The sequence below is a fragment of the Camelus ferus genome, chromosome X (assembly GCF_009834535.1).
Source record: "Camelus ferus isolate YT-003-E chromosome X, BCGSAC_Cfer_1.0, whole genome shotgun sequence".
Classification (NCBI taxonomy): domain Eukaryota; kingdom Metazoa; phylum Chordata; class Mammalia; order Artiodactyla; family Camelidae; genus Camelus; species Camelus ferus.
This window is the reverse complement of record NC_045732.1, coordinates 95,795,578-95,819,923: the sequence shown is the minus strand read 5'-3', so window position 1 is coordinate 95,819,923 and position 24,346 is coordinate 95,795,578. Positions and strand designations below refer to the sequence as shown.

The window sequence follows — 24,346 nt, the reverse complement described above, 5'->3', positions numbered from 1 at the left end:
CTTGGGTAGGTCACTTCACCTTTGAGGACCTCGGTTTCCTTACTATAAAACTCAGATGGAAATGGGGAGCTCACTGATGTATTGGTTGAGTCCTTTGTTACTGAGATATAAATAAAAGTGCAAGGCCTTTATTGGGAGTAATACCTGTGAAAAAATAAAAGGGAGAGGGACACAAGTAGAAAGGGAGTTTCAGACCATGATACAGGTCTGATAGCAGCAAAGGAGGGAGAAAAAAAGAAAGTTTGATAAGAAAGCTTCAGACAACTGGGAGCTCCAGTGCAAAGACTGCATGTGGAAGACCCCCATGCTGCCCCAACATGGTGAGCCATTGTACCCCTACCTTGCTCAGCCATTGGCTGGCAGCTGCTCAGGAAGCACCCACCTCCCATTTGAAAGCCAAGGCAAATCCTGAAGGCACCTGAAGCTGGAGACTGTCAGCCAACCCCACTCCATCTATATTAAAGGAAGATCTGAGCCTGAGCCGTGCACATCAATGGTGGTCTCAGTTGGTACCTAAGATGACCAGACGATCTATAAAGATCTTTTCCATTCTTGATTTCTAACTGGGCCTCCCTAATCTTACTGACAATCCTTCAGAGCTTTGGCCTCAGTTTTGAGACTCAGACCTGTCCAAAATGAAAGCATGTTGACTGACAGAAATGCAAGAGAGAATCACTGGGACAAGGTTGAGGAAGAATGGTAAACTGGATGCCTAACACATAACTCAGAATTACAAAACCTTGGAAAGATGCCTACTACAAGCTCAAGCAAAGTCTGTTCCTTCAGAAAGAATGCAATATATACTGTCCAGTCAATCTGGATAATGAAAACATGGACTCATTTATCGTGCTCTGAGCTGCCACCTCTCCTCTTCCCCTAGTGACCTTCCTTTCATTTGAACCCAGACATGTGTTGCTGTAAGTCCCTGTACTCTAGACCAAATTGTGTATGGGCAATACAGATAGGAACTGTTGCTAATCTTTGATAAAATAATGAGGTACATTATCCCTTCTGTGGTTAACAGATTTTTTTAAGCAGATAAAAATACTCCCAGACACTTCCACCAAAGACACACATACACATATACACCTAGCAAACCAAGACTATTTAGAAGTCATTTAGACAATCAAAAAAGGGCAAGTGGAGCTAAGAAGATACTTCCTTTCAAGATGAGCCAGCTGGACGAAAGCTGAGGACGTATATATAAGGGAAGAAGTTCTAATCTGAATCTTGGTGTAACCACAGCACAGAACCATCACTTTCTTCTACAAATGCAAAGTCAAAAACACTCACATTTCCTATCTAAGCTTTCTGGAACCACCTGCACCAGAGCCCCAAGTGTCCCTTTGCTACTGAGTTCCATCTATCTGGCAAAGACTCCCATGTGCTTTTACATGGACCTCCCCCGGCAGCAATCCTAAAGTGAGAAGGCCTGGATCTTCTGTGAGTGCTTCAATGAAGGCCTTTCACAGGTCAGGGCATACATTTCAGAGTAGATAACAAACTGCAGAAAGTTCAAAGTTGTTGAAATCCCTGGAAAAAACAAAAGATTCCATCAGGAGCACAGGCCAGAGATGTGATCTGGTCAGGCCAGAAGTGGATATACCAATAATGAAAGAGTAAGTCTCCTACAAATTCTGTATCAGTTGGCGGTGTCATTTCTTTTTCAGGGTTGTTCCACGATTGTTATTTCCTCTCCCAGAACATTCTCTAAGGTGGTCATGTTTCTATCCTTTAGTACCAGAGGTAACCAGCATGTATATAATTTGTCAGTCAAGCAACCTCTCGTTCTTTCGTGATAAGGCCCTGGATCAAGGTCCCTTACACTGCAGGCCCAGGCTTGTCGTGTACTGTGATTTAATTCTTTTTCATACATGCCAGTAATAGTGTGCAGAACCCTAAGCTCACCCTAGGCGTAATAAAAAACAAAAAGCACTAGACCAGGAGTGAGGACACAGGTTTGAATCCCAAGACTTCATCTAAGTAGCCTGTGACAAATCAAACCCCTCTGAACCTGCTTCCTAATCTGTAAAATGGAGAGTCAGACCAGACTGCTGTTTCCAAAGTGTGCTATTTGTACATGAGAATGTTTTAGGTAGTACATGACAAAACTTCTAAACTGATTAGTTTTGAATTATATTAAATGTGTATTAGAAAAAGATAACCGTCCCATCAATTCTATGAGGCTAAAGTAGATATTTAGGTTAAAAAACTTGGTCAATGTAAAGAAAAATATTAGGTAAATTATAGTTCAGAGGATCCACCCATGTTACAAAAACCTGTAAAGGTGGTATATGAATGACTAAAATTTGGGAAACACTCCTAGGTCACTTCCAGCTCTACATTTCTTCTCTCATGGAGGGTCAGTTTGAACCAGGGAAGGCCAGAAATGACAGTGAGGATGTAGGTGGGGGAATACAACCGGAGCCTTGTGATCCTTGTGGATATAAAGTCATAGGGCAGACTTCAAATCAGTCCAGGTGGGCAAAAGCTAAGAGAGTGCTGAGTGCCCTTCATTAAGTTTTCATCAGAGCTGAGGAGCTGAAGGATCAATCAAAAGCATCTAACAGTTGACACAAAAGAAATTGGATCTGGGTTGAGATGGTCCAACAACAGATGTTCAGTACCCAGCACCCAAAATAGGACCCCAAAACACCAAGCCTTTGAGGTGCTCATGGGAGACTGTGAGCCACAGTAGGACTCATTCAGTGCTGCATCAGCTAGCCTCTGCCTTAGGAGACCTGACAGTTCCCTTGCCTAGGCTGATACTGACCCCAGGACTGGGGACAGTTGTGGGCCCTGCATGTGGAAGTTAGGTCATGTCTGCTGCCAGCAGTCAAGGGCGCAGGAGCAGGCGATTTAGCAGGCCGTCATGCTAGGGGAGGAAAGGGGAAGGAATCTGACCGTCTGAGCCTCCTCCCCGCTGTGCTGGCTGGGTTTTGTTTGTTTGTTTGTTTGTTTTTTAACATTTTTAATTGATTTATAATCATTTTACAATGTTGTGTCAAATTCCAGTGTAGAGCACAGTTTTTCAGTTATACATGAACATATATATATTCATTGTCACATTTTTTTCTCTGTGAGCTACCATAAGATCTTGTATATATTTCCCTGTGCTATACAGTATCATCTTGTTTATCTATTCTACAATTTCGATTGGCTGTTTTCTTTAGACTTCTCCTTTCATTGTCTCAGAACGCTGATGAGGAAAGAATTCTTACCCACCCACTTCCCCGGGCTTTTTAGAGATCAGGAGATTAGCTCAGAAAAGATACAAGACTTGTCCAAAGTCTCACAGCTAATCCATAGCCAAGCTTGGTTTCCAGTCCAGGTTGGTGAGACTCTTTACCGAGAGCACCTTGCTCTTCTCATTTTACTCAAGCATCTCAGTGAGACAGAAGGCCAGCCCCAAAGTCACATAAGAGCATTTGCAAAGAGATAAATGTCTATGAAGAATGTATGAACTAGAAATTCATGAGGGTGAAGTAATCAGAGAGAAAAAGTTTGGAAAAACAAGGACAGTTTTGTGACTCTAAATTTGAAACCCCTCCAAAGGGCCAATATGAAATGTATCTGAGCAGGTACCAATTACATCTGCATCACTCTCTTCCCCCCAGCCACACTCATATTCATTCATTCATGCTCTCCCCCTCCTCAACACACACACACAAACACATTCACTTCTCTCCCTGCTCTTTTGTCCCCCTTCTTTCTCTTGCTCTCTTTTCTCTCTTTCTCTCCTCATCTGCCCCACTCATATTATTAGTATGCCAGGAAATAATGATGGGGGTACTAGATTATACCTGATTTTTCTAAAATTTTACTAAAACAAAAGCATTATTCAAAAAATAGACTCCAAAAGAGGCAGCCAGGAGTAACCTAAGCTTGAAGAAGTGAACTTTGCCGCTTACCAGATCTCAGGATGTACCTGAAACAGGGGCCCACTTGGTTTAGAGAGAAAATAAGTTTAAATGAGAATGAGTCATGCTGTTTTGCTTGCCAGTAACAACTGTTCCGTTCTGCTCCCTTCCTGTTCCAGGTATTCTTGTTCTCTACTCATTCCCTCCCATTTTTAATGTTCTAAATAAAAAATTCAAATGCTCAATGTCACATGTTGTGATCACTGACACCTTAGCAGACTGCATGTAAACACAGAGCTCACTGGGCTAGAGCCTGGCCTAGCAGGCAAAGGAGGTGGGCTTGAAGGGAGAAACTCCCAGTGGTCCCCAATGCCAGGAGCCCAGTCACCTCCCTTGGGTACACAGCTTCTTTGGCGGCTCATGATTCACTTTCTTCTCCAAATGGAGATAGGATACAGCAGCGTACCAACGGAATGAGGAGCGGGGACTGGGCAGGGGTCTAACATCCTACCATGCATTTAGAAAGCCACAGGCAGTTTTCAGCTTAAAAGTAGCCAACTTTAAGATTCTCGTTCCCCTTGTCCAAAAAAATCTCCATTATAGTCAACCATCCCTTCTTCTGCCCCCTCCCTGCCTCTCTCTCTCTCTCTGTGAAAAAAAAAAAAACAACCATCTGAAATTAACAAGAAAAGATCACTTCCTACCCAATGTTCTAACAAGATGAATTGAAAAAATTCTATTTTCTCCCCTTGGCCACTCACATCATATCCTCTAAAACAGTGCTGCTCAAACTATCTGTGAAGAAGGGCCAGTTTTGTTATCTTGTTTATCTATTCTACAATTTTGAAATTACACTGTATAGCACAGGGAAATATACACAAAATGTTATGATAATTCACAGAGAAAAAAATGTGCCAATGAGTGTGTATATGTCCATGAATGACTGAAAAATTGTGCTGAACACTGGAATTTGACACAACATTGTAAAATGATTATAAATCAATAAAAAATGTTAAAAAAAAAAAAGAAGGGCCAGTTTTTTCCCTGAATGTTCATATAATAAAAGCACAACAAAAATAAAGGACTAAGAAAACATGAAATAAACAAAACAAGATAAATCAAATACAAGCCCAATTTCTCTTAGTATTAGATTCAACAGCCATATTATCCTATCAGATTGCTATGAAGGTTTATGAAGGCTTACACTCAATTCCTTTCCTTGCATCATCTCGGACTGGTAACAAACAGCAGACCAGCACCAGTCCACACACACTCTGGGTAGTGCTACTCTAAAGATATTCATAACAAGTTCTTTTTCCTCTCTACTACTTATATGCCCAATACCTTGCTCACTCCACTGCAAGGAAGACAGAAGGTGGTCTCTTTAAGAACCATATAAACAAATTGGACAGACCAAACTTGCACAACTTATGATTATTGGCATGAAGATAGAACAGGTGCTGGGACAGGGAATGAAGGGAAGGCAGAGTGTGGGGACTCAAAACTCTGCATAGCACGGCCAGAGAAGGGCTTTCAGAAAAGGTGACTTTGAAACAATGATCTGAACGGTGAGAAAGGTCCAATTATATAAAGAATCAGGGAAAGTTCATACGCATAGGGAACAACACATGCCAAGGTCCTGAGGCAGAAAAGGGCTTGATATCTTCTCTGAATTGTTAGAAGGCACTTTTGGCTACAGCAGAGTGAGTGACAAGATTCAGATTATTTAAGGTCAAGTTTTAACTTTTTCCAACAGAAAGCCATTGAAGAACTTTAAGCAGGGGAGAGACATGATCTGATTTTGGCTTTTAAAAAAATCAATGTTAAATGGATGGATCATATGGTATTTAAATTATACCTCAATGCAAGTGTTAATGAAAAACAGATCAGTGGCTATTTTTCCCTAATAGTACTTAGATCAACTTGTAATTATTTGTAATTCCCACTGGACTAAAGTGCCATGAGGTCAGGGACCAAGTTTGATACAGTTCACCATTGTACGAGCAGACAGCACTTAGAAGGTTTCAAAGTATGCTTGTTGATTAGATTAGAGAATAAAACAGTGAGTGAACAATACACGCAATCCATAATCAAGCGCTAATTTATATGGTGTAGTCTTTAACTCTGCACATTACACCCTCCCAGGAGGATAGACCTGCTTCTAGAAAAAGACTATGTCTCTCATTAGCAATCTGATAACTTGAGTCACCACAATTACTGTGCATTTCCTTATCACAGCATCACTCCGATGAACAACTCAGATGGCACTAAAGGCAGAGCCAGCCTTCATCCAAATTGTGAGAAAGACACTCGTCCTTGGCAGCCTTCCACCCCTCGTTCTACTGCTTTTATCTTCCCTATAGGCAAGCCACCTTTCTCATTTCTCACCCGTAATCTACCATCAACTCCACGAAAGTCACCCAACTTATCTTGTCTCTGTTTTCCTCTCTGTACAAAATGTACCCTAAGAATAGTTTTACATGAAGGAAATCTCCACGTAATATCTTAAAAATAAGTGTTCTAAAAGTAAGCCTTGAATACATTGATTTCCAACTCTGAATTATTCACACTACCAAAAGGGAACTGAATTGCAGTGTTGTGTGTCTAAATCAAGGGAGACAGGATAATACCAAGGTCATTTGAATCTTTGGAAGACTGAGTTGTCTGACTATTCTCAAATCAGGGACAATTAGTGTTTGGGTGCCACTTGTGTAATTAGTGTCTGTGTAAAAGGTGGCCTTGGAGAATTAATCAAAGGCAGCTGACAAGGCCCTGCATTAGGCACAGAGGTCATGGTTGGTTTTATACTGTTGAATTCAGATATGAGCAACCGTGCACCAGTTCAAACAGATATGATGTGATTGAGAAGCAGTCACAATTGATGAAATTGATGAAATATAGCAGAATTTACAAATCCAAACAAGTAGTCTCCCTCTCAAATGAATAATTTCCGGATAATATATTCATATTTCCAACCAATGTTGCCGTTGTTGCCCAGAGGCAAATAGTCAAGTGTGCAGATACTTAGAACATAGAAAATGAGAAAGTAGAGTTTCAACCCACCCTATCTGTGAGCAGTAGGATTGCCTCCAGTCTTTCTCTGCTTTCTCTCATCTCTTTTAATCTCTCCCCCTGCACAGTTTACTGGACCAACCAAAGGAAAGGAGACGACCATGGCAGTGAGTGAAAAACAAAAAACAAAATTAAACAAACAAAACATAATTTCAACCAAAGAGAATTGGTGAAATGCAGGTAGCACTCAAGTTTGATATATAAACACACAAAAATCTTGGAGTATCTGATCATCACTTCTAGTTATTAAAATCCCTATGAAATAATAAAATGGGCTCAACAGAAATTCCACTTAGTACTGCTGGGAATTTGGAATCTTGGAGCCATTTAGCAGTGATATTGTGGTATATGCATAAATTTATTACACAGAAGGCATGTGATAAAGAAGGAGGGCAAGAGTCCATAAGCATCAACAGTGTGCAAGAGTCTATGTAATAACTGGCAAAAGGGGGCACAATTGGCCCTCTTACTACGTGGTAGAGAATACAGAGACAAATTTGATATAGCTGTTTCCTAATCATTACTTTACTAATTGAAATGCTTCTTGAAGAATTAAATTTCAGTAGACCTCTGGAGCTGAAGTAAGGGTCCTTTCTAGACAAAGGAAACAAAACAAAGGTCCCCTGGTTAAAAAGGGCATGATGTGGATAGAGCATGGGGTCTCTTGGAGGAAAAGGTATGGATAAGGCCGGGGGGCAAAAGGTAACAGATAATGGAAATCCTGGAAGGTCAAGTCAAGATATTTAGCTGTTAATATGTCTATAGAAAGTAAGGAATCATTGTAGTGATTTAGGGAAAGGAGTAGTATGCTGTAACTGATATTTTAGGAAGATAAATTTGTTATGCAAAGAATAAACTGGAGAGGTAAAGAACTGGAAGTCAGAGCACCAACTAGGAAGCTTGGATGATAACCTAGGCCAGTGGTTCTCAAACATGCTTGTGCTTCAGAGTCATCTGTTCAGCTTATTTAAAAAAAAAACAAAGGTTTTTGGACCCCATCCCCAGTGACCCAATAGGCTTAAAGTGCCACTAATTGAAAGAAGGCCTACAGGAAGAGGAAGAGATTTTAAGGAAATATAACAACTTTGCCTTGGGGCACATTCTTTTTAAGACGCACAGGGAATAAGGAAGTTAATTTAGTTGGTGGGCAGTTAGAAAAGGGGATTCTAGAAAAAAAGAGAGTCTGTAATTGGAAACTCATTTGTGTCTCATTCAAAGTGAATTCGAGTTGAAAATCCCAAAAGAAAACAAGAAATTAACCTGTTCTATAGACTCTAAGGTCTCAAAATGTAACAAATTCATTGGCTGAGATAATATGGATCATAAAGGTTACCCTCTTGAAAAAGTTGATTCTCAGAGCCCATCTATATGAGAAACCATGACTACCTACTACCCCCGCAACACTCAAAAATTTTAATGGAGAAAAAGCAAGAGAAAAAAAGAAGAAATTCTAATATCTTTGGTTAGATGGGGATGATTTGGAGATGCCAGGAGAAGAAACTGGTTTTTAAGCAACAAATGAACTGCTATGATTCAGTGAAGGGATAGAGCAGTGACTGTAAAACAAAATGAGCCATCCTTTCCCACAAAAATATCAAAGAAATCTACTGGAACACATTTTGTCTTTGGTCAAAATATATTATTTTAAATTATATAAATTTTAATAGCAGATGTAGCTCAGCGAGGAAATGGTAGATAGAGAAATAGAGATTTCATGATTTATCATTTCATGACAGAAATTTCCTTTGAAGTCAGACATGTTTAAATACACATATTAAGTAAAAAGCTATGAGTTTTCTGTCCATTTTTAAGCAGTTGCTATTGGAACAAGTGCCTGGGTCAGGCACTGAAATCCTGAAACAAAAATGAAACTAACTAAAAAGATTTAAAGAGCTTTATTTTGTTCTGACCCAAGGGTATGTGTTAAACAGTAAAAACTTGTAAACTTACTTATCACATATTTAGACTAGTAGGCAAATTTATACTTTTTCTAAAGACAGGAATTTTGTGATAATAAAAAAAAAAATCCATCTGTAGTCACATGTATTGCTGTCTGGTCACCGCACAACTTCTGCTCACAGCAGTATTCAGGAGACTCCTGGCTTTTATCAGCACCTGTCTCCTTTCATCTTTCTGCCGCTGACCTCCCCCTCTTAATTTTCCCCTTTATCACCCAGATGTTTAGCATTCATTTTTGTTGTGCTAGTGTCTCTACAGAGATTTTAGAGAGATCTCAGTCTGTTTTCTCAACCTGAGGCCCTCTTGTGACCAATTCTTCAAGAGAAATGTAGCAAGAGTATGGACAAGTGCAGTGTCTTCAAATAAGAAGGGAATATGGACCAGTTGACCAGCCTGCCAGCTCCTGCCCCTTAGCCAGAACTTCTATAACTGTCTTTCATCTTTTAGTCTCCCCTTTATCATTCAGATGGTTGGAGGTCATTTCTGTTGCATTGTGTGTGCTCAGAGTTTCTCGACAGACATGTTCCCGCCTCAGGGTCTCTATGTAGCCAACTCAAGAAGTGAATTCTAGCAAGAAGGATGGACAAATGAGGTATCTTAAAATAATCAGACAGGTAGACAAAGTGAACCAGGAGCCAGCCAACTTCTCCCCTGAATCAAGACATTTCTCCTAACTTCCATCATTCTACACCATCATTTTATTTCCCTTTTTATACACTCTGCATGTTTTCTTTTCCTGTTCTGTTTACATTGGTTTCACAGATACATGGCTTCAATATGAACACCTTGAGGGAGAGCACCTAGCCCAAGGACTAAAATCTAGGAACGTTTTCTAGAAGAGTGTAATGTCTTACATTTACATATCAGAGAAGGAGGACCAGGAGCCTGATACCTCTTACTTTTTAGCCAGAATCCATCTTTTACACTATCAGTTCCTACTGTTGTTTGTTTGCTGGTCAGCTTGGTTGCATTAGTTATTTCACTGATGCTGTGGGTCGACTCAGGCCCCAACTCACAACTTTCGCAACTGTGGTGATACACAATAATAGACTCTAGCAATTTTTTTCTAGAAATAAAAAACAGTGGGATAGATATAGGAGGTAGACCGGGAACTAGCAAAATCTCCCTTCTTAGCCATCTTCTCTCTCCTCACTTCCGTCTTTCTGCCACTGACCTCTACCCTTTTATTCTCCTCCTTTACCATCCACATGTTTGGTGATCATCTCTTTTGTGTTAATGTCTTTTGAGAGGTTTTAGGAGACTCAGTCTCGATTTTACCACCTTTGAAGACTGTGGTTCACCAGCCCCAGGAGGAGATCTAAGCAGAGGTTATGAATGGGTGAAATGCTTTACAACAATGGGATAGTAGGAGAAGGAGGATCAGGAGCAGGCTCCTGCACCTTACTCCATCCTTCACTCCTAAATTCCATCTTCCCACCATTGACCCTAATCCTCAGTTACTCCATTTTCCCTTCTGGATGCTGTATCATCACCTGTGCTGCGTTAGTGTCTTTACAGAGGTTTGGGGGGATCTTCAGCCTGCCTTTAGGGTTATAGGTGTCATATTCATAAAAACTCATGAAATATTATTATGGGATATTGTAATGCCTTAAAATGTTGGGATTGGAGGAGAAGGAAGACCAGAATCCAACCAAATCTACCCTTAAACTGAACCTCTCTCTGGATTTCCATGATCCTTCCCTCTCTCACCTCCTTTCCCCTCCTACCTGTTGGACGTCAGCTCTGCTGCATTAGTATCTCTGAAGGGGCTATGGAGAGAATCAAGATTTAATTTTTACAATCTTATGGACTGTCAGTGCCACTTGAACCATGGAATTTAGCAATATTTGATACAAAAAGAAAATTCTTTTTTTAAAAGGTATCAGAAATAGGATGATCAAGAGTCAACCAACTCCTGCCTTTTAACCAGAACAGCTTTCTTTTTTATAACCCTTCCTCTCCTATTCAACTCCTTTGTCTTTTGCCCGTCTATGTCCTTGATATTTGTTGGTCAGGTCTGCTGCATTAGTGTTTTTCCAGAGGGATTAGGGAGAATCCAGCCTTGATTACCTCAACCTTCAGAACTGTGACTTGCTGTATCTAAATGCTGGGCACCAGGGCAACATCAAGCCATAGAATCTGATTCGAGATTACAAACAAGCAAAATGTACACAAATAGTACAGAGGGAGAATTAGGACCAGGAGCCAGCCAGCTCTTACCCTTTAGCAACAAGATCTCTCCTTTCATCTCCCTAAATGCCTCTCACCTCCTTTTATTTCTACCACACCTCTGCTCTCTCCATTTTGTCCATGGAGCTGTGTTAGTACTTTCTGCCCATGTGAATGGATAAGTCTTCAGGGCAGTCGGTAGGAGCTAGTGTTGCAGAGGTCTTGCCATAAGAAGAGCCATTTGGGGTGACCTTCCCCTGACTTGATTTGTGATTCTGTGGACACATTTCATCCCATGAGGACAGCCAGGCTGATTCTAGTCTCAGATATGTCAGAACACATTCCCAGATATGTCTGTCATAAAACATGGGTTGACTGAGAAACTTCTAGGTTCTCAGTGGTATGGTTGCTGTGTGGTAGAAAGTTGAGCATAGAGGTGCCTATGAAGATGCTTCTGAACTACAGTATTATGTATTGGAGAAGAAGACACCCAAGTAGGAATATGTGTTGGACCTGTGTGGCAGGGTGAAGCCTCCTAGGAGTAAGTGGAGGTCACTGGTGAGGTAAATTTGAGTTGGACCCCTCCTTTAGTATCCCTGCTAAGAAAAAGGCAGTGAAGCAAAATGTTTCTGGAAAGGAATGGTTTGGTGAGTAACCAGACTGAAGTGCTAGCTCTTATGCCTTAAGACAGACATAAGATTTCTGGGACCCTTTCTCTCTCTCCCTCCCTTTTGTTAATCCTGTGTTGCCATTTTTACATGCTATGGGTCTGAAGTAAACAGGAGTGTGATACTTACTGAAGTACAGATAGCACTGACCCTGGAACCAAGATGGTGGCAAAAGCGCTCTCAATCCCTTTCTTTCAAGGAAGGGGCTCCACCTTCCAGCATAGGCTTTTAAGACACAGGAGAGCACCAGAGGGCCCGCTTTTCACCCCCACCAGCAGACAGATGGGCAGTTGGTCACTGCTCTTGTATAATACTTGCCAACTGGCAAATATGGTGTGGTACACTACATGAATTAAAGCCATTTGTTAAAGTTTCGTCCTCGGCTCTTTATTTGTATGTATGTTTAGGGGGTGGGGGTTGGGAGTTGGGTAACAGTTTAGGCTGAAGCTCAAGCTGTAGCCTCTGCTTGGCTTTACACACAAGCAAAACTCTCTGCTGATTGTAGCGCAGAGGGGAGCGAATGAGAGAAAATACTCAGTCTCAGTTTCTTTCATGAAGGAGGCCTCTGGGAGAAAATTCATCCTAACAAGTTAATGTTAATTTTGAAAACACTTTGCGGTCATCGGAAAGGAGGAATGATTCTCAGTGATGTGCACTATTTGGTTCTCTGACCCACCTCCAATGACTCACATCCCACTTATGAAAGGAAGAGGAATGGAGCTGTGAGCAAGAAATGAAAAATCTGCTTCACTAAAATATTTTCTCTAAGTGCCTTGTTGCCCATGTAAAGAAATGTAGAATTAAAAGAAGCAGGAGTCAAGATGGTGACTAGAGTAGCATACAAGAGAGGGGCTTCTGGATATTGGTTACATTCCTGTGTTCAGGTTATGAAAAGTCATTAGGCTCTACTTAAAGATATGTGCACTTTTCTATATGATTATTATACTTCAATGAAAACTTAGAATGCAAAAAAGAGAAAAATTTAGAGAGCTAGTAGGGATTTGAGTAATACAGTGTATGCATTTATCAACTCATTGAATGGTACACTTAAGCTTTGTGCATTTTATTGGATATAAATCTTACTGAAAGGAAGAAGGAAGGAAAGAAGGAGGGAGGGAGGAAGGAAACTGCAAACACTGAACTCTAGTTAATGACATGCATGCTTAAGTCTTTTGGTGCAAAGTATATTAATGCCTGCAATTTACTTTGAAAGATACCCCAAAAATGAAATCAATTGATGGATAGAAAAATATTAATTGTAAAGTCTGAATAGTGACTGGTTGTTCACTGTACAATTCTTTCAACTTTTCTGTATATTTGAAAATTTTTATATTTAAATGTTGGGGAGGAGAATCAGAAGGAAAGAGAAAGAAGTCTTCCCATTTCTTTATGAATATAAATGTTGGCTCAGCCCACTGAGAACCCAAATGCATCAGCACCAACTAGCAAGAGACAGCTATCCAGCAGAAATAGCAGGAATTCCTGGGAGAAGTGTCCCAGAAGATAACAACGCCCAGTGGAACTGGTGGTGGCCAGGTGAAAATGACTTGGTGTGAAGCTGAAAAGATTCCGTCAGGAGGCTTAGGTGGCAGAGACACCACATGGTAACCAGAGCAGAAGAAGAAGAAAACGGTGGATGCTATTCAGTAGACGTCAAAACTCATTCATGGACGCATGTGAGACACACCCTGGGGTTTGTACCATCGTATGCAACCAAGCTGTCAGTTTCGCTCTTTGGCATTTCTGTAAATTACGAATGTTGAAAGTACTCATCATTAGAATCTGAAGCAATCTGTTGTGTTTGGAATGTCAAGCTGAAGAAAAGTTTTTATATCTCTAGCTGAGGTCAACTTTTTCAACATTTCCCACTTATGTTAATCATTGTATTTTCATTTAATGAAGAAAGACTAAAAATATAGGTAAATGAAACAAAAACACTTGCTTGAAGTTGGTGCCTCTGTCCTTGTGGCAGCTGCACTAAATAAAGGCACAGGCACTGAAATGGAAGAGTGTATATTTTCTCCATCATGCCTGCAGTTTTGGAGCCAGAGTGCCCTAAGAATTAGTCCATATCAGGGTTGTTTGTTGTGGTTTTGTTTTTTATTGATATATAACTGACATATGAGAATGTGTGCAAGGTTTTCCTGATTGCTAAGGAATGATCCTGGGGAGGGTACTCTCATTTCCTCCCCAACACTCTAACCAATACATACAGTGAGTAAGAACACACGAACTCCCACAATCATGATTCTCTTTCAATCTCTTTCTAGGGTTTTACTGATATTTTGCTAGAAAGAGTCATGCATGGGGGAGCCAACATTACAGGATTCCAGATTGTCAACAACGAAAACCCTATGGTTCAGCAGTTCATCCAGCGCTGGGTGAGGCTGGACGAAAGGGAATTCCCTGAAGCCAAGAATGCACCACTAAAGGTAATGTTCCATGGCATATAGAAACCTTAGGCCAGCTTTTCAAAGCATCTCAGTATGGCCTTTATATATTTACAGCCATCTGGTGATCAAGTGGTCATCCTTCATAAGTGTTTCAAGGATGCTGAAAACACAACCACAGGTGATGCTGTTGCATTTGAAAACTAAACTCCCAAATAAAGAAGCTGTTGAGAAGGAAGTCTTTTAAAACCTAGTGTTTGGGAATGTTAACTTAATTTTTTAATGAATTTCATTTGTAATACGCTCACAATTTATACTTTTATAAGAACCTGAGTTGGGCAAAGGGTGGGGGCAGTGGGAATAGGTAAGGAAGATTGATAGTCCAAAACAGAAAATTAGATTTTGCATTATTTATGTGATTGCTTTGTGTTAATAAGTTTCGTGAACCTCAGTACACCCAAGTGAATTAGGCTCTAATAAAGAGTGTGTGTTGCCTATACATATATTGAATGGAAATGTTTTCCTGCCTGCAAAAGTATCTTTAATTAGATTACCTAAGTTGCTCATTTTCATGAAATCAAGATAAGAATATTAAAAGCAGAAAGTCATGCTTAAAGTGCACATATTTCATATGTGTTCCCCTATGGCTAGAAATTCTATTATTTAAAAATCAGGAATTAGATAAATTAGGGGAAAGTTACTTATGTTACACAAAGGATCCTTCCAATGTATTTTTTCAAGTAACCTATTCCCTTAGTGCATTGATTCAAATATGAAACAAACTTTAAATTCTTCCTTCCTGATACAGTGAGAGTATGTGTGCACCATGGCTGTGGGATCCCTGTGACAAAGATGAGGGGTCAAAGTAGAGTCAAGGCTCAAGGCCCTTCCCTACACAGGGAGAGGGGAGGGCACATTTCCTTTCTCAGGGTTTCAAGCTACCCATCTTCACACCCTTCCTCCCTGACAAGAATAGAATAAGGAAGACCAGAGAAGAGACACATTGTGAATCACCTATGCAGGTCTACCCTGAATGGGTCACATCAACATAATACAAGTTGGACCTTACTTTATGCAATTGGTATGTTCTAGAAAAGTTGTGAATTGAACATTTTTTTTTTTATCGATTTAAGCCACTCACTAGCTAAGCAGCCCTCTGTAGCTGTAGAGATTACATTATACATGCCAGGTTTCCATATGTCCTCATATCTTTCCGTACATATGGTCACAATTCCTATGACAAATGCTTTGTAGTCAAATCTTTTTTTTTTTAGGATGATCATTTTATTTTTTTTAAGATGGAATTGACATATGACATTATATTAATTTTTAAGTATCCAACATAATGATTTGATGTATGTATATATTGTGAAATGATCACCACGATAAGTTCAGTTAACATCTATCATCAGCACCATAGCTACAAGTTTTTTTTTCTTTTGATGAGAACTTTTAAGATCTACTCTCTTTGCAACTTTCAAAAATACAATGCAGTATCGTTAACTATAATCACCATGATATACATTACTTTCCCAGGACTCATCTACCTTATAATTGGACGTTTATAACTTTTGACCACTTTTATTTATTTTCCATATTTCTCAGCCCCCACCTCTGGCAACTACCAGTCTATTCATTGTTTCTATGAGTTCACTTATTTTTTTTAGATTCCACATATAAGTGAGGTCATACAGTATTTGTCTTTTTCTGTTTAACTTATTTCACTTAGCATAATGCCCTCTTGGTCCATCTGTGTGTCACAAATGGTAGGATTTCTTTTCTTTTTATGGCTGAGTAATATTCCATTATGTACATATCTGTATATGTATATATATATAATTGAAATATAATTGACATGTGACTATAGGTATCACATTTTCTTTATCTGTTCATCATTTGATGGACACTTAGACTTGTTCCATCTGTTGGCTACTGTAAATAATGCTGCAGTGAACGTGAGGGTGCAGATATCTCTTTGAGATAGTGACTTCATTTCCTTCAGATAAATACCCAGAAGTGGAATTGCTGGATCATAGGGTAGTTCCATTTTTAATTTTTTAAGGAACCTCCATACTGTTTCTCCGGCAGCTGTACCAATTTACATTCCTACCAACAGTGCACGAGGGCTCCCTTTTCTCTACATCCTCACCAACACTTGATATTTGTCTTTTTGATAATAGTCATCCTAACAGATGTGAGGTAATATCTCACTGTGGTTTTGATTTGCATTTCCCTAATGATTTAAATCTTTTTTATGGACTAAATCTGCCCACTTAGAGGAGCTTATACAAATTCATTTTTTCATACCACTGCCTATTCACTGCTTTGCCATCCTTAGATTTAGCAGGTAACAGGAGAAATCAATATTTTATGGGGTATCTACAATGTGTCAGGAATTATGTTAGGCACAAAAAATGGACAAGAGTAAAAGTATCCAAAAGTTACTACAGAGTAGTTTATACCTGCTCAGACGTTACAGAGGCTGTACAAAAGAGAGGGATGACAATCTCAGTTCTGGATTATTCATTGGTAACCCATTATGTACAACTTAACGGTCTCAGAACTTACTGAAAATAACTGTTCAGGCTTATAAGCCAAACCCTTCAAATAACTTAAGAAAATGGAATATTTAAATAGATGGTTACAACTTTCAGATTACTTTGGCTTAGTACTAGTCATTATGGAACCTTGCTCTATATCAATCAGACAAAAAGCCCACTTTAAAAAATGATGTACAATATTTTGATTAGGAAATAAAATTGTCTAGCAATTTAAATCCTGATGCTTAATTTATTCTATATTTTATGAACATTTCCTTCTGGGGCTTTTTTTTTATATGTTTACATACTGGTAAGTAGAAGCTGAAAAAGTAGAAAATTAAATAGCTCTTTTGGCATGGCTTAGAAGGGACTACATTAAGATTGCTGACAATTTATGCAGTCAGCTGGGGAAAAATCACCACCACGTTGGCTTTATGTAGTGCTAGGATGGGGGGACACAAAGTTTTTTTTCCCATGAAAGAACATATGCCCCCTGTTACAGTCATACTTGATGACTTGGCCCTGAAAGAAAAATAACATGAGAAAAGTCAGAAAAGTAAACTGATAGTTGTAAAACTGACAATGTATTCAATCACAATTGTATTGGGACATACTGTATAGAGAGAAAACTCCCCCTAGGGCATTTTGCTTCATTTTTTTTTAAATCAACAGAATTCTATACCAGTATCTGTCACCCCTGCAAAACAGAGGCCAGCTTATTTTAACTATACTTTGTTGATTCATTTAATGAAAAGTATCCACCATGTCCAACTGCAGACGATCAAATCCCTTGTAGTAAGTGGCTAGCCTCAGCCTTAGTAAAGCATATCAGTACAGTACATCCAAGGAATAGAAAGTCAATGTTCTTGCCAGAGAAGGGTAGTATCATGAAGTACTGCATGTGAATTGTCAATGTTACCAGATTTAAAGCTCAGAAACAATTGTAATTTTCTACAATGGAAAACCAGGTTTGGATTTTGCTCCCCCCAGGAAACAAAAACTGATTTATTGCTGGCCAGAGGTCCTAGTTCACCAGAAACGTGGCCCAGACAGGAATGATTAATGTCTCCCTCAAAATTAATTTCAAGCTGTCTAACTTAGCTATTTCCATTTTCCCCTAAGTAAACACCAAATCTGAATTTTCTATTATAAACAGCAATAACCCAGTCTTGCTTTAGGATATGCCGTTTCCTCTCCAATCTACATATGCTATCCTTTAACTTCACATTTCTTTCTTTCTCTATAAAGGACCCAGCCTTTTAGTAGTCACTCACTCAATATGAAACACAGTATTTAGAGCAAGAGAGATTCCCCTGAGCCATTTGATCTTAATAATCTTAACATGTGCAGCCATGAGGTAAGATGCATCATTCTAGAATGGATCAAAGTCAGCCTTGTGCAGAGAAATCTCCAGATTCAAACAATTAAGAAGGTGACTTCGTAGAGCAAGAGTTGAAGATGAATGAAAATTATAAGGAACAAGGCAAGTTTTGAGGGCATCGTTTGTCATAATATCTTGTTTTCCTTACATCCATTTCAGTATACGTCTGCATTGACACACGATGCAATACTGGTCATAGCCGAAGCTTTCCGCTATCTGAGGAGGCAGCGAGTGGATGTGTCCCGGAGAGGCAGTGCTGGAGATTGCTTAGCAAACCCTGCTGTGCCCTGGAGTCAAGGAATTGATATCGAGAGAGCTCTAAAAATGGTAATGACCACAATGGATTATTGGGGTGGAGGTGACTTATGAAGACACAAAAAAAGTAAGACCTCAGTCTTGAGAAAAGGCATACTAAAAGGAATAGGATCAGAATCTATAGAATTTTCAAAGTGTACAGAAAGACTGGCATGGATATTTCTTCATCAAAAATCTAGAAATCTAAAATTAGAAAGTTCTTCCTTGAAGTTTGGTAAATGGTAAATTTAGGGCAAATGAATATTTAGTTCTATACTACAATGTGGGTAGTAAACCAAGCTCAGTGCCCTCAAAAGTTATGGATTGAACACGCAAATGTCTTCCAAAACTTCAGACTTTCCAGAAGTATGATGTTACTTAGGGGGACTCGGATATTCTGTAGGAAGCACTGAACTTCATGGTAGACATTACCAAGGACAAGAGCATCCTCTGGCTCGCTGGCAAATTATTAGCCTGGATGGACTGTGCAACTGAGACAGTGTGATAGTACTTCTGTTGTCGAAAACAACATTTATACTATTCTACATGGTGAAATGCAGGAACCTGGTACATTTCTAGGCCTACTTAAGAAGCTTTTCCCCAATGCACTAGAGAAAAAGCCTAAAGAAAAGTACAAGGAATCAATGGCTAGACAGTCAAATAGGTCACTTGTTTTTAGTACTTACTGGGTGGGAGATCATTTAAGGCTGCGAGCAGCATCTTTTGAACAGATTCCATTATTTACACTAGGAGCAGCATCACCCATTCATTGCAGCTTTCCAAGCAAGAGCTCTTTCCTGAATATTTTGTTTTATGCTACATGCGCCTGCATGCATTAAAATGAGCCTTCCATAGTACAAGACTCTCTTATTTCTACTTATTTAATTGTCCTGATGTTTGGAACATCCAAATCAACAAAGAGATAGGCCATGGTAAGGTAATTCTGTGCACAACCCAGAAACGAAGAACTTGTAATGGCCTCAGAACGTACCTCATTTTGTGTAGTTGGCTCTCTTACTGCTGTCTTAAATTTGCCAAGTTGGAAGCATTCAATCAAAAGGGGTTAGTAGCCCCTGTGTCTCTCTCCAAGAAAGAGATATGACTCATTCTCCCATCATGCAGATTTTTATGTCATTATGTCAGTTCCCTAACAAATGCCCTAAGTGTAGTTTTATGGAGGTAGCACTGCACAATTTTGAAGAGCAGTTAATTAAATTCAACCTTCATAGCAGCTACAAGATTTGTATTGTCAGGTGAAACATAATGATGAGTGAAATATAAAACTCCCTCAGAGTGAATCAAAAAGAGTTTTCATCAACAAAACCTCAAGGGGCAAGTGCCAGATCTCCAGTTGACTGCCCATTCATGACACAAAAGACTCTCTTCCCCCAATACAAAACTGGCTACCAGAGTGAAGGACGAGAAATTAATTTGGCTAGAAAAAAATTAGATCGATCATATTATTGTACAAAGAGTTCCTGCTTGTCTAACTCACTAATAAAACTCAAGCTATAAGCCAGGTAAGTACCTTCTTCCCCAGGCCCTCATGAGCGAACACTCAGCCAAAAGGATGCTTTACCTCTTTCCACAGGCCAGCCTCTTCCTAAGGCCTCAGAGAGGCTGGAAAGTATCAACCTCTTCCCAAAGTACATGTTGCCTTGCGATAAATGCTCAGTGAAACGCCACTATTCAGAGGACTGCAAGGGAGGATGGTCTGAAGTGCTAAAGATTTTACCACATTAAAAGAAATCCCATTTTGTTTGAGTTAATTAAAAGTGAGAGTGCATGATGTAAAAGCTTTCCTCATTGTGACTAGCATTTAGTTGTTGCTCAGTCAGTCATTCTCTTCCTTCAAAGAAGTCTGGCAAACAAAATCACTGCCTGATACAGGCTCCTAAGGGGCCTGTTCTAATGAATAAATAATCACACCATTCATTTAGCAAATATTTATTGAACACCAATGACTATGTATCAGGCTCCCGGTTAATATGCAAACACGAAATAAGATGAGGGGAGCTCATATTTAATTTGTTAATATGTAAACAAATGCTTTTAAAAAACCTTAAAGCCACTTGCAAATTGAGCAATCATTATCCTCACCATCTACCGATGGTGCAAAGATTAACCTCAGCCTGATCTACTGAAATAAGTCACAATTCTAAGTCATTGAAACTTGTTCACTTGTTCGGTAAACATTTATTGGGCACCTGCACTATCCCAGGCTCTGTGTTAATTGCTGAGAACACACAAAAAAGAACATCTTTCATCTTGAGATGCTCCCAATCTAGCAGGGGAGATGGAAATAAATAGATGATTAAAATGTTACGGTGAAGTTCCACACAGAGTGCTATGGGAACCCAGAGGAGAAGCACCTAATATAGACTGGGGTAGAGGGTGGAGAGGATTAAAGAAGAGATCCCAGATGGGATGGTGGGAAACTGTCACTGACATTCACATCCTTAAAAATAGACTTCTCTCTGAGTGTTAGTCCAATTCTACTTCTACTCACCAAAAGTTCTAGTCAGACTAGGCTGTTGTCCAGTCTGCAGATCATGCTCAGAGAGGCTGAATCTTTAGAAATATACAATTCTCGGTAAGATTTGAAGCCCTTGCTATTTTCAGTCATGAAGAATTTCCTTAATAAGTTCCTCTGCCAGTGTCTCTACCCTGCCTGTCTCCTTTCCTAGAATTCAATGCTCAAAATAGTGTGTAAAGAACCCCTCGTGCATCCCAGTATGCACCAGACCCATCCTACTAGATAAGTCATTTCTCTCTCAACGAAGGATCTTTATTTAATGAGAAGTGTTACATCCCCTTCTCCGCAAGCCTAAGCTGACAATAGTACTTAGGTTTTTTGGGTCAGTAGGACAATCATTTTGTCCTCAGGAAGTCACACTGGAGCCTTTCTGCTTCAACAGATACTCCATGGTCTCCTACTGGTGGTAAACAAGCCCCCTTCCCTTTAAAAAGATGCTCCCTAATATTTGCCATCAGTTTTCTCTTCTGCAGCACAAGCCCCTTCCCACCACTTCTGACGTGTCTAACAAACAGCTTGTCACGTTTCTATAAGTGACAACAAAGAATTCCATCCTTTCATCCTGGGAAAATAAGACAGATTGGTTTTCTTTGAAGCAAATTCCTTGACCCATACTCACCAAATAAGTAATTCAAGTGGGTAACAATAATGACATATTTATAAAGGGTCGTTCATCTAGTGTCCTTGAACTATAAAATAGGTAAGGAAATCTCTCCACCCAGGAGATATGGCCTCTTGATAGTTCATAGCACTGGGCCTAGATGCAGGACAAGTTGTGGCATACATACACCTCCATTTGGCATCCCAACCAGGTGTCCAGGCTATTCCAGTACCCCTGCCTTTCTTATGTGGTACTCCATACTCCTGGTTCCCTAGACTTAACAAAGTTCATCAGTCTGTGGATTATCCCTCCGTGGCCTGGCTCTCCACTACCCATCTGTAGCTGGGTATACGTTAAAGAAGAGAAAAAACTCACCCCTGTTACTATGGTAGCTGGTACATGTGTAACCCTCTCAAGAAACAACTAAATTTATTTTGATTAATAATAATAATATAGCTAACATGTATTGCAATGCTTACTACATGCCTGATCTAAACATTCCATGTGTATAACTCATTTCATCCTCCCAACAACTCTGTGGGATAGGCACTGCTAGGACTTCCCGCTTTACAGATTAGGACACTGAGGTACAAAAGAATTAAGGAGCATACGCAGGGTCATGCAGTTAGTAAGTGATGACGCTAGGGTGTGGATCCAGAGCCCACGTTACTGAAGCCAGCTTATGCTTGGATGCAGGGAATACTAAGACACAGCCACAGCCCTCAAGGAACTCACAGTTCAGAAGAACGCATTATCCTAGTTAAGAATACTCTTTAAGCTACTCCCTTAAGAAGAGACTTAATTGGTAGAAATTTCAGGTCCTTGAAAAAGTAGTGGCTCTTACTGTATCATATAAGTAACTGCCTATCATACCCACTCAAAGCTTCATTAACTGAAAGGCATACTTAGAAAATACTGGAGAGGAAATGAAGATCTGTATAGAACTGATCTGGCCGATGTAGCTCAATGGCTCAAGGTAGAAGCTCCCCAAGATTCCAAGATCTGTCAGCAGACCTTATCACAGGGATCTAGAAGGCAGTAATGTGGTGCTATTTTACATTTTTACATTTTTCCCTTTCTATCAGGTGCAAGTACAAGGAATGACTGGAAACATCCAATTTGACACTTACGGACGTAGGACAAACTATACCATCGATGTGTATGAAATGAAAGTCACTGGCTCTCGGAAAGTAAGTAACCAAAATAGATAACCAAATAAAAAGTCTCTCAGAAGGTGACAGCCCTCAGATACAAGAAAACAGGTGTTAGGAAACACACACAAAGCAAATTCCCACACACCGTTTTTGCCTTTCCATTTGGTTAGTAGTGTAGATATGATGCAGAGCTGTTTCGTAATCACAGTGTTCCATCTACACATTTTAAAAGGCATATTTCCTTCTGAGGCTGATCCTATAAAAGTGGTAGACTCAAGAGTTATTAATAGCTTCCTATAACACAGGGAAGGAATTACAAATTTTATAGCATGTTATTTAAGCAGAAGCTGCCAAGATACACACAATTTCAGCAAAAAAATTGGAAAGTAGGTATCTCCCCATTTTGTCAACTCACCCAGCAAAAGGACTCTGGACCAAATACTGTTCTCTGCAACTAAGTTTCATAATGACCACTTTGCTTCTATCATACTAATAGTTGAGTCAGTCATGAAGTGGGAATGTAGTAGCTATTTGATAAAATCTTAGAACAGAAATATCTTGTACCATTTCTACATGATACTCAACTGGTTTCCCACCCTCACATCCCAGCTCTCCTACAGTTCAATGCAAAGGTTTTTGGTTGTTGGTTTGTTTTTTTTTTTTTTTTTTTTTGCTATCTGAGTTTAAAGAAACAAAAAGGCTGATCATCCTACAGTGGGCTAACTTACTTTACCAAATATCAATAAAGGCGCAGGGGGGATGGGAACCCCCAAGAAGAAAGACTAGCGTATCTGTGTGTGTGTCAGTTTTGGGGTCCTGGGAGGGGTGGCAAGACAAAGGGAGAGAGGACCTCAATCCTTGTAAAGCTCAAGCAACTAAAAAAAAAGTTTCAATCCACAACAGCACTCAGATTTCATGCAGCACTTTTTGAGTGAAAAATAAGCAACCAGGCCAAATGTCTGCTCTTTCTAGGCTGGCTACTGGAATGAGTATGAAAGGTTTGTACCTTTCTCAGATCAGCAAATCAGCAATGACAGTGCATCCGCAGAGAACCGGACCATAGTGGTGACTACCATTCTGGTAAGTATGGAGAGAAGATAGGTGGCCTTTCTCTATAGCAAGACTTCTGTTTTCTGAAAAGGATTATTCAGCCAGTAGGAAAGACCTCAAGTTCAAACAGTGGAAACTTCCAACAAGTCAGCTTAGGAACCTTTTGAAGTATCTTGCCATGATGATGAATAGAATGTCATTTAAAAAGAATAGGAAGTTGGAGCAGTTTTAGCTATTATTATCCTCCTTACCACCCCCATACCATGGACGGATGCTTCATCTGGACTTGAAATCTAATTCTTCATTGCCGGGGGAGATAGCGTTGTACGGAGGACAGAGCAGATGAGCATTCTAACACTAGGTCTGCCACTAATCTGGGTTTAACAGTACAAGTCACAACTTCTCTAAGCCTCAGTTTGTGTTATTTTTTAATATTTTTTTATTTATTATTGTATTATTTAATTCTTTTATTTTGGTGGGGAGAGGGAGGTAATTAGGTTTATTTTAGAGGAGGTACTGGGGATTGAACCCAGGACCTCATGCACGCTAAGCATGTGCTCTACCACTTGAGCTATACCCTCCCCCCAGTTTGTGTTATTGTTTAATTTATGGAGTGGGCATAATAATAACCTTCTGCCTATGTCATAAGACATTTCAAGGCAATATTCACCA

At 39.7% G+C, this 24,346-nt stretch overlaps 1 protein-coding gene across 7 annotated transcripts in view; it reads left to right on the top strand.

The window, feature by feature from the left end:
• GRIA3 (glutamate ionotropic receptor AMPA type subunit 3) overlaps positions 1 to 24,346 on the top strand; it is a 260,463-nt gene that overhangs the window by 159,074 nt on the left and 77,043 nt on the right. For all 7 annotated transcript variants that reach the window (XR_004318267.1, XM_014566983.2, XM_014566984.2 and 4 more), the window contains 4 exons: positions 13,999 to 14,160; positions 18,199 to 18,366; positions 22,556 to 22,660; positions 23,597 to 23,704. Coding sequence is in view for 6 of the 7 variants with exons in the window: in XM_014566983.2 (XP_014422469.1) it covers positions 13,999 to 14,160; positions 18,199 to 18,366; positions 22,556 to 22,660; positions 23,597 to 23,704 (543 nt within the window). In the remaining variant the exon portion in view is untranslated. The remainder of the gene's footprint in view (positions 1 to 13,998; positions 14,161 to 18,198; positions 18,367 to 22,555; positions 22,661 to 23,596; positions 23,705 to 24,346) is intronic.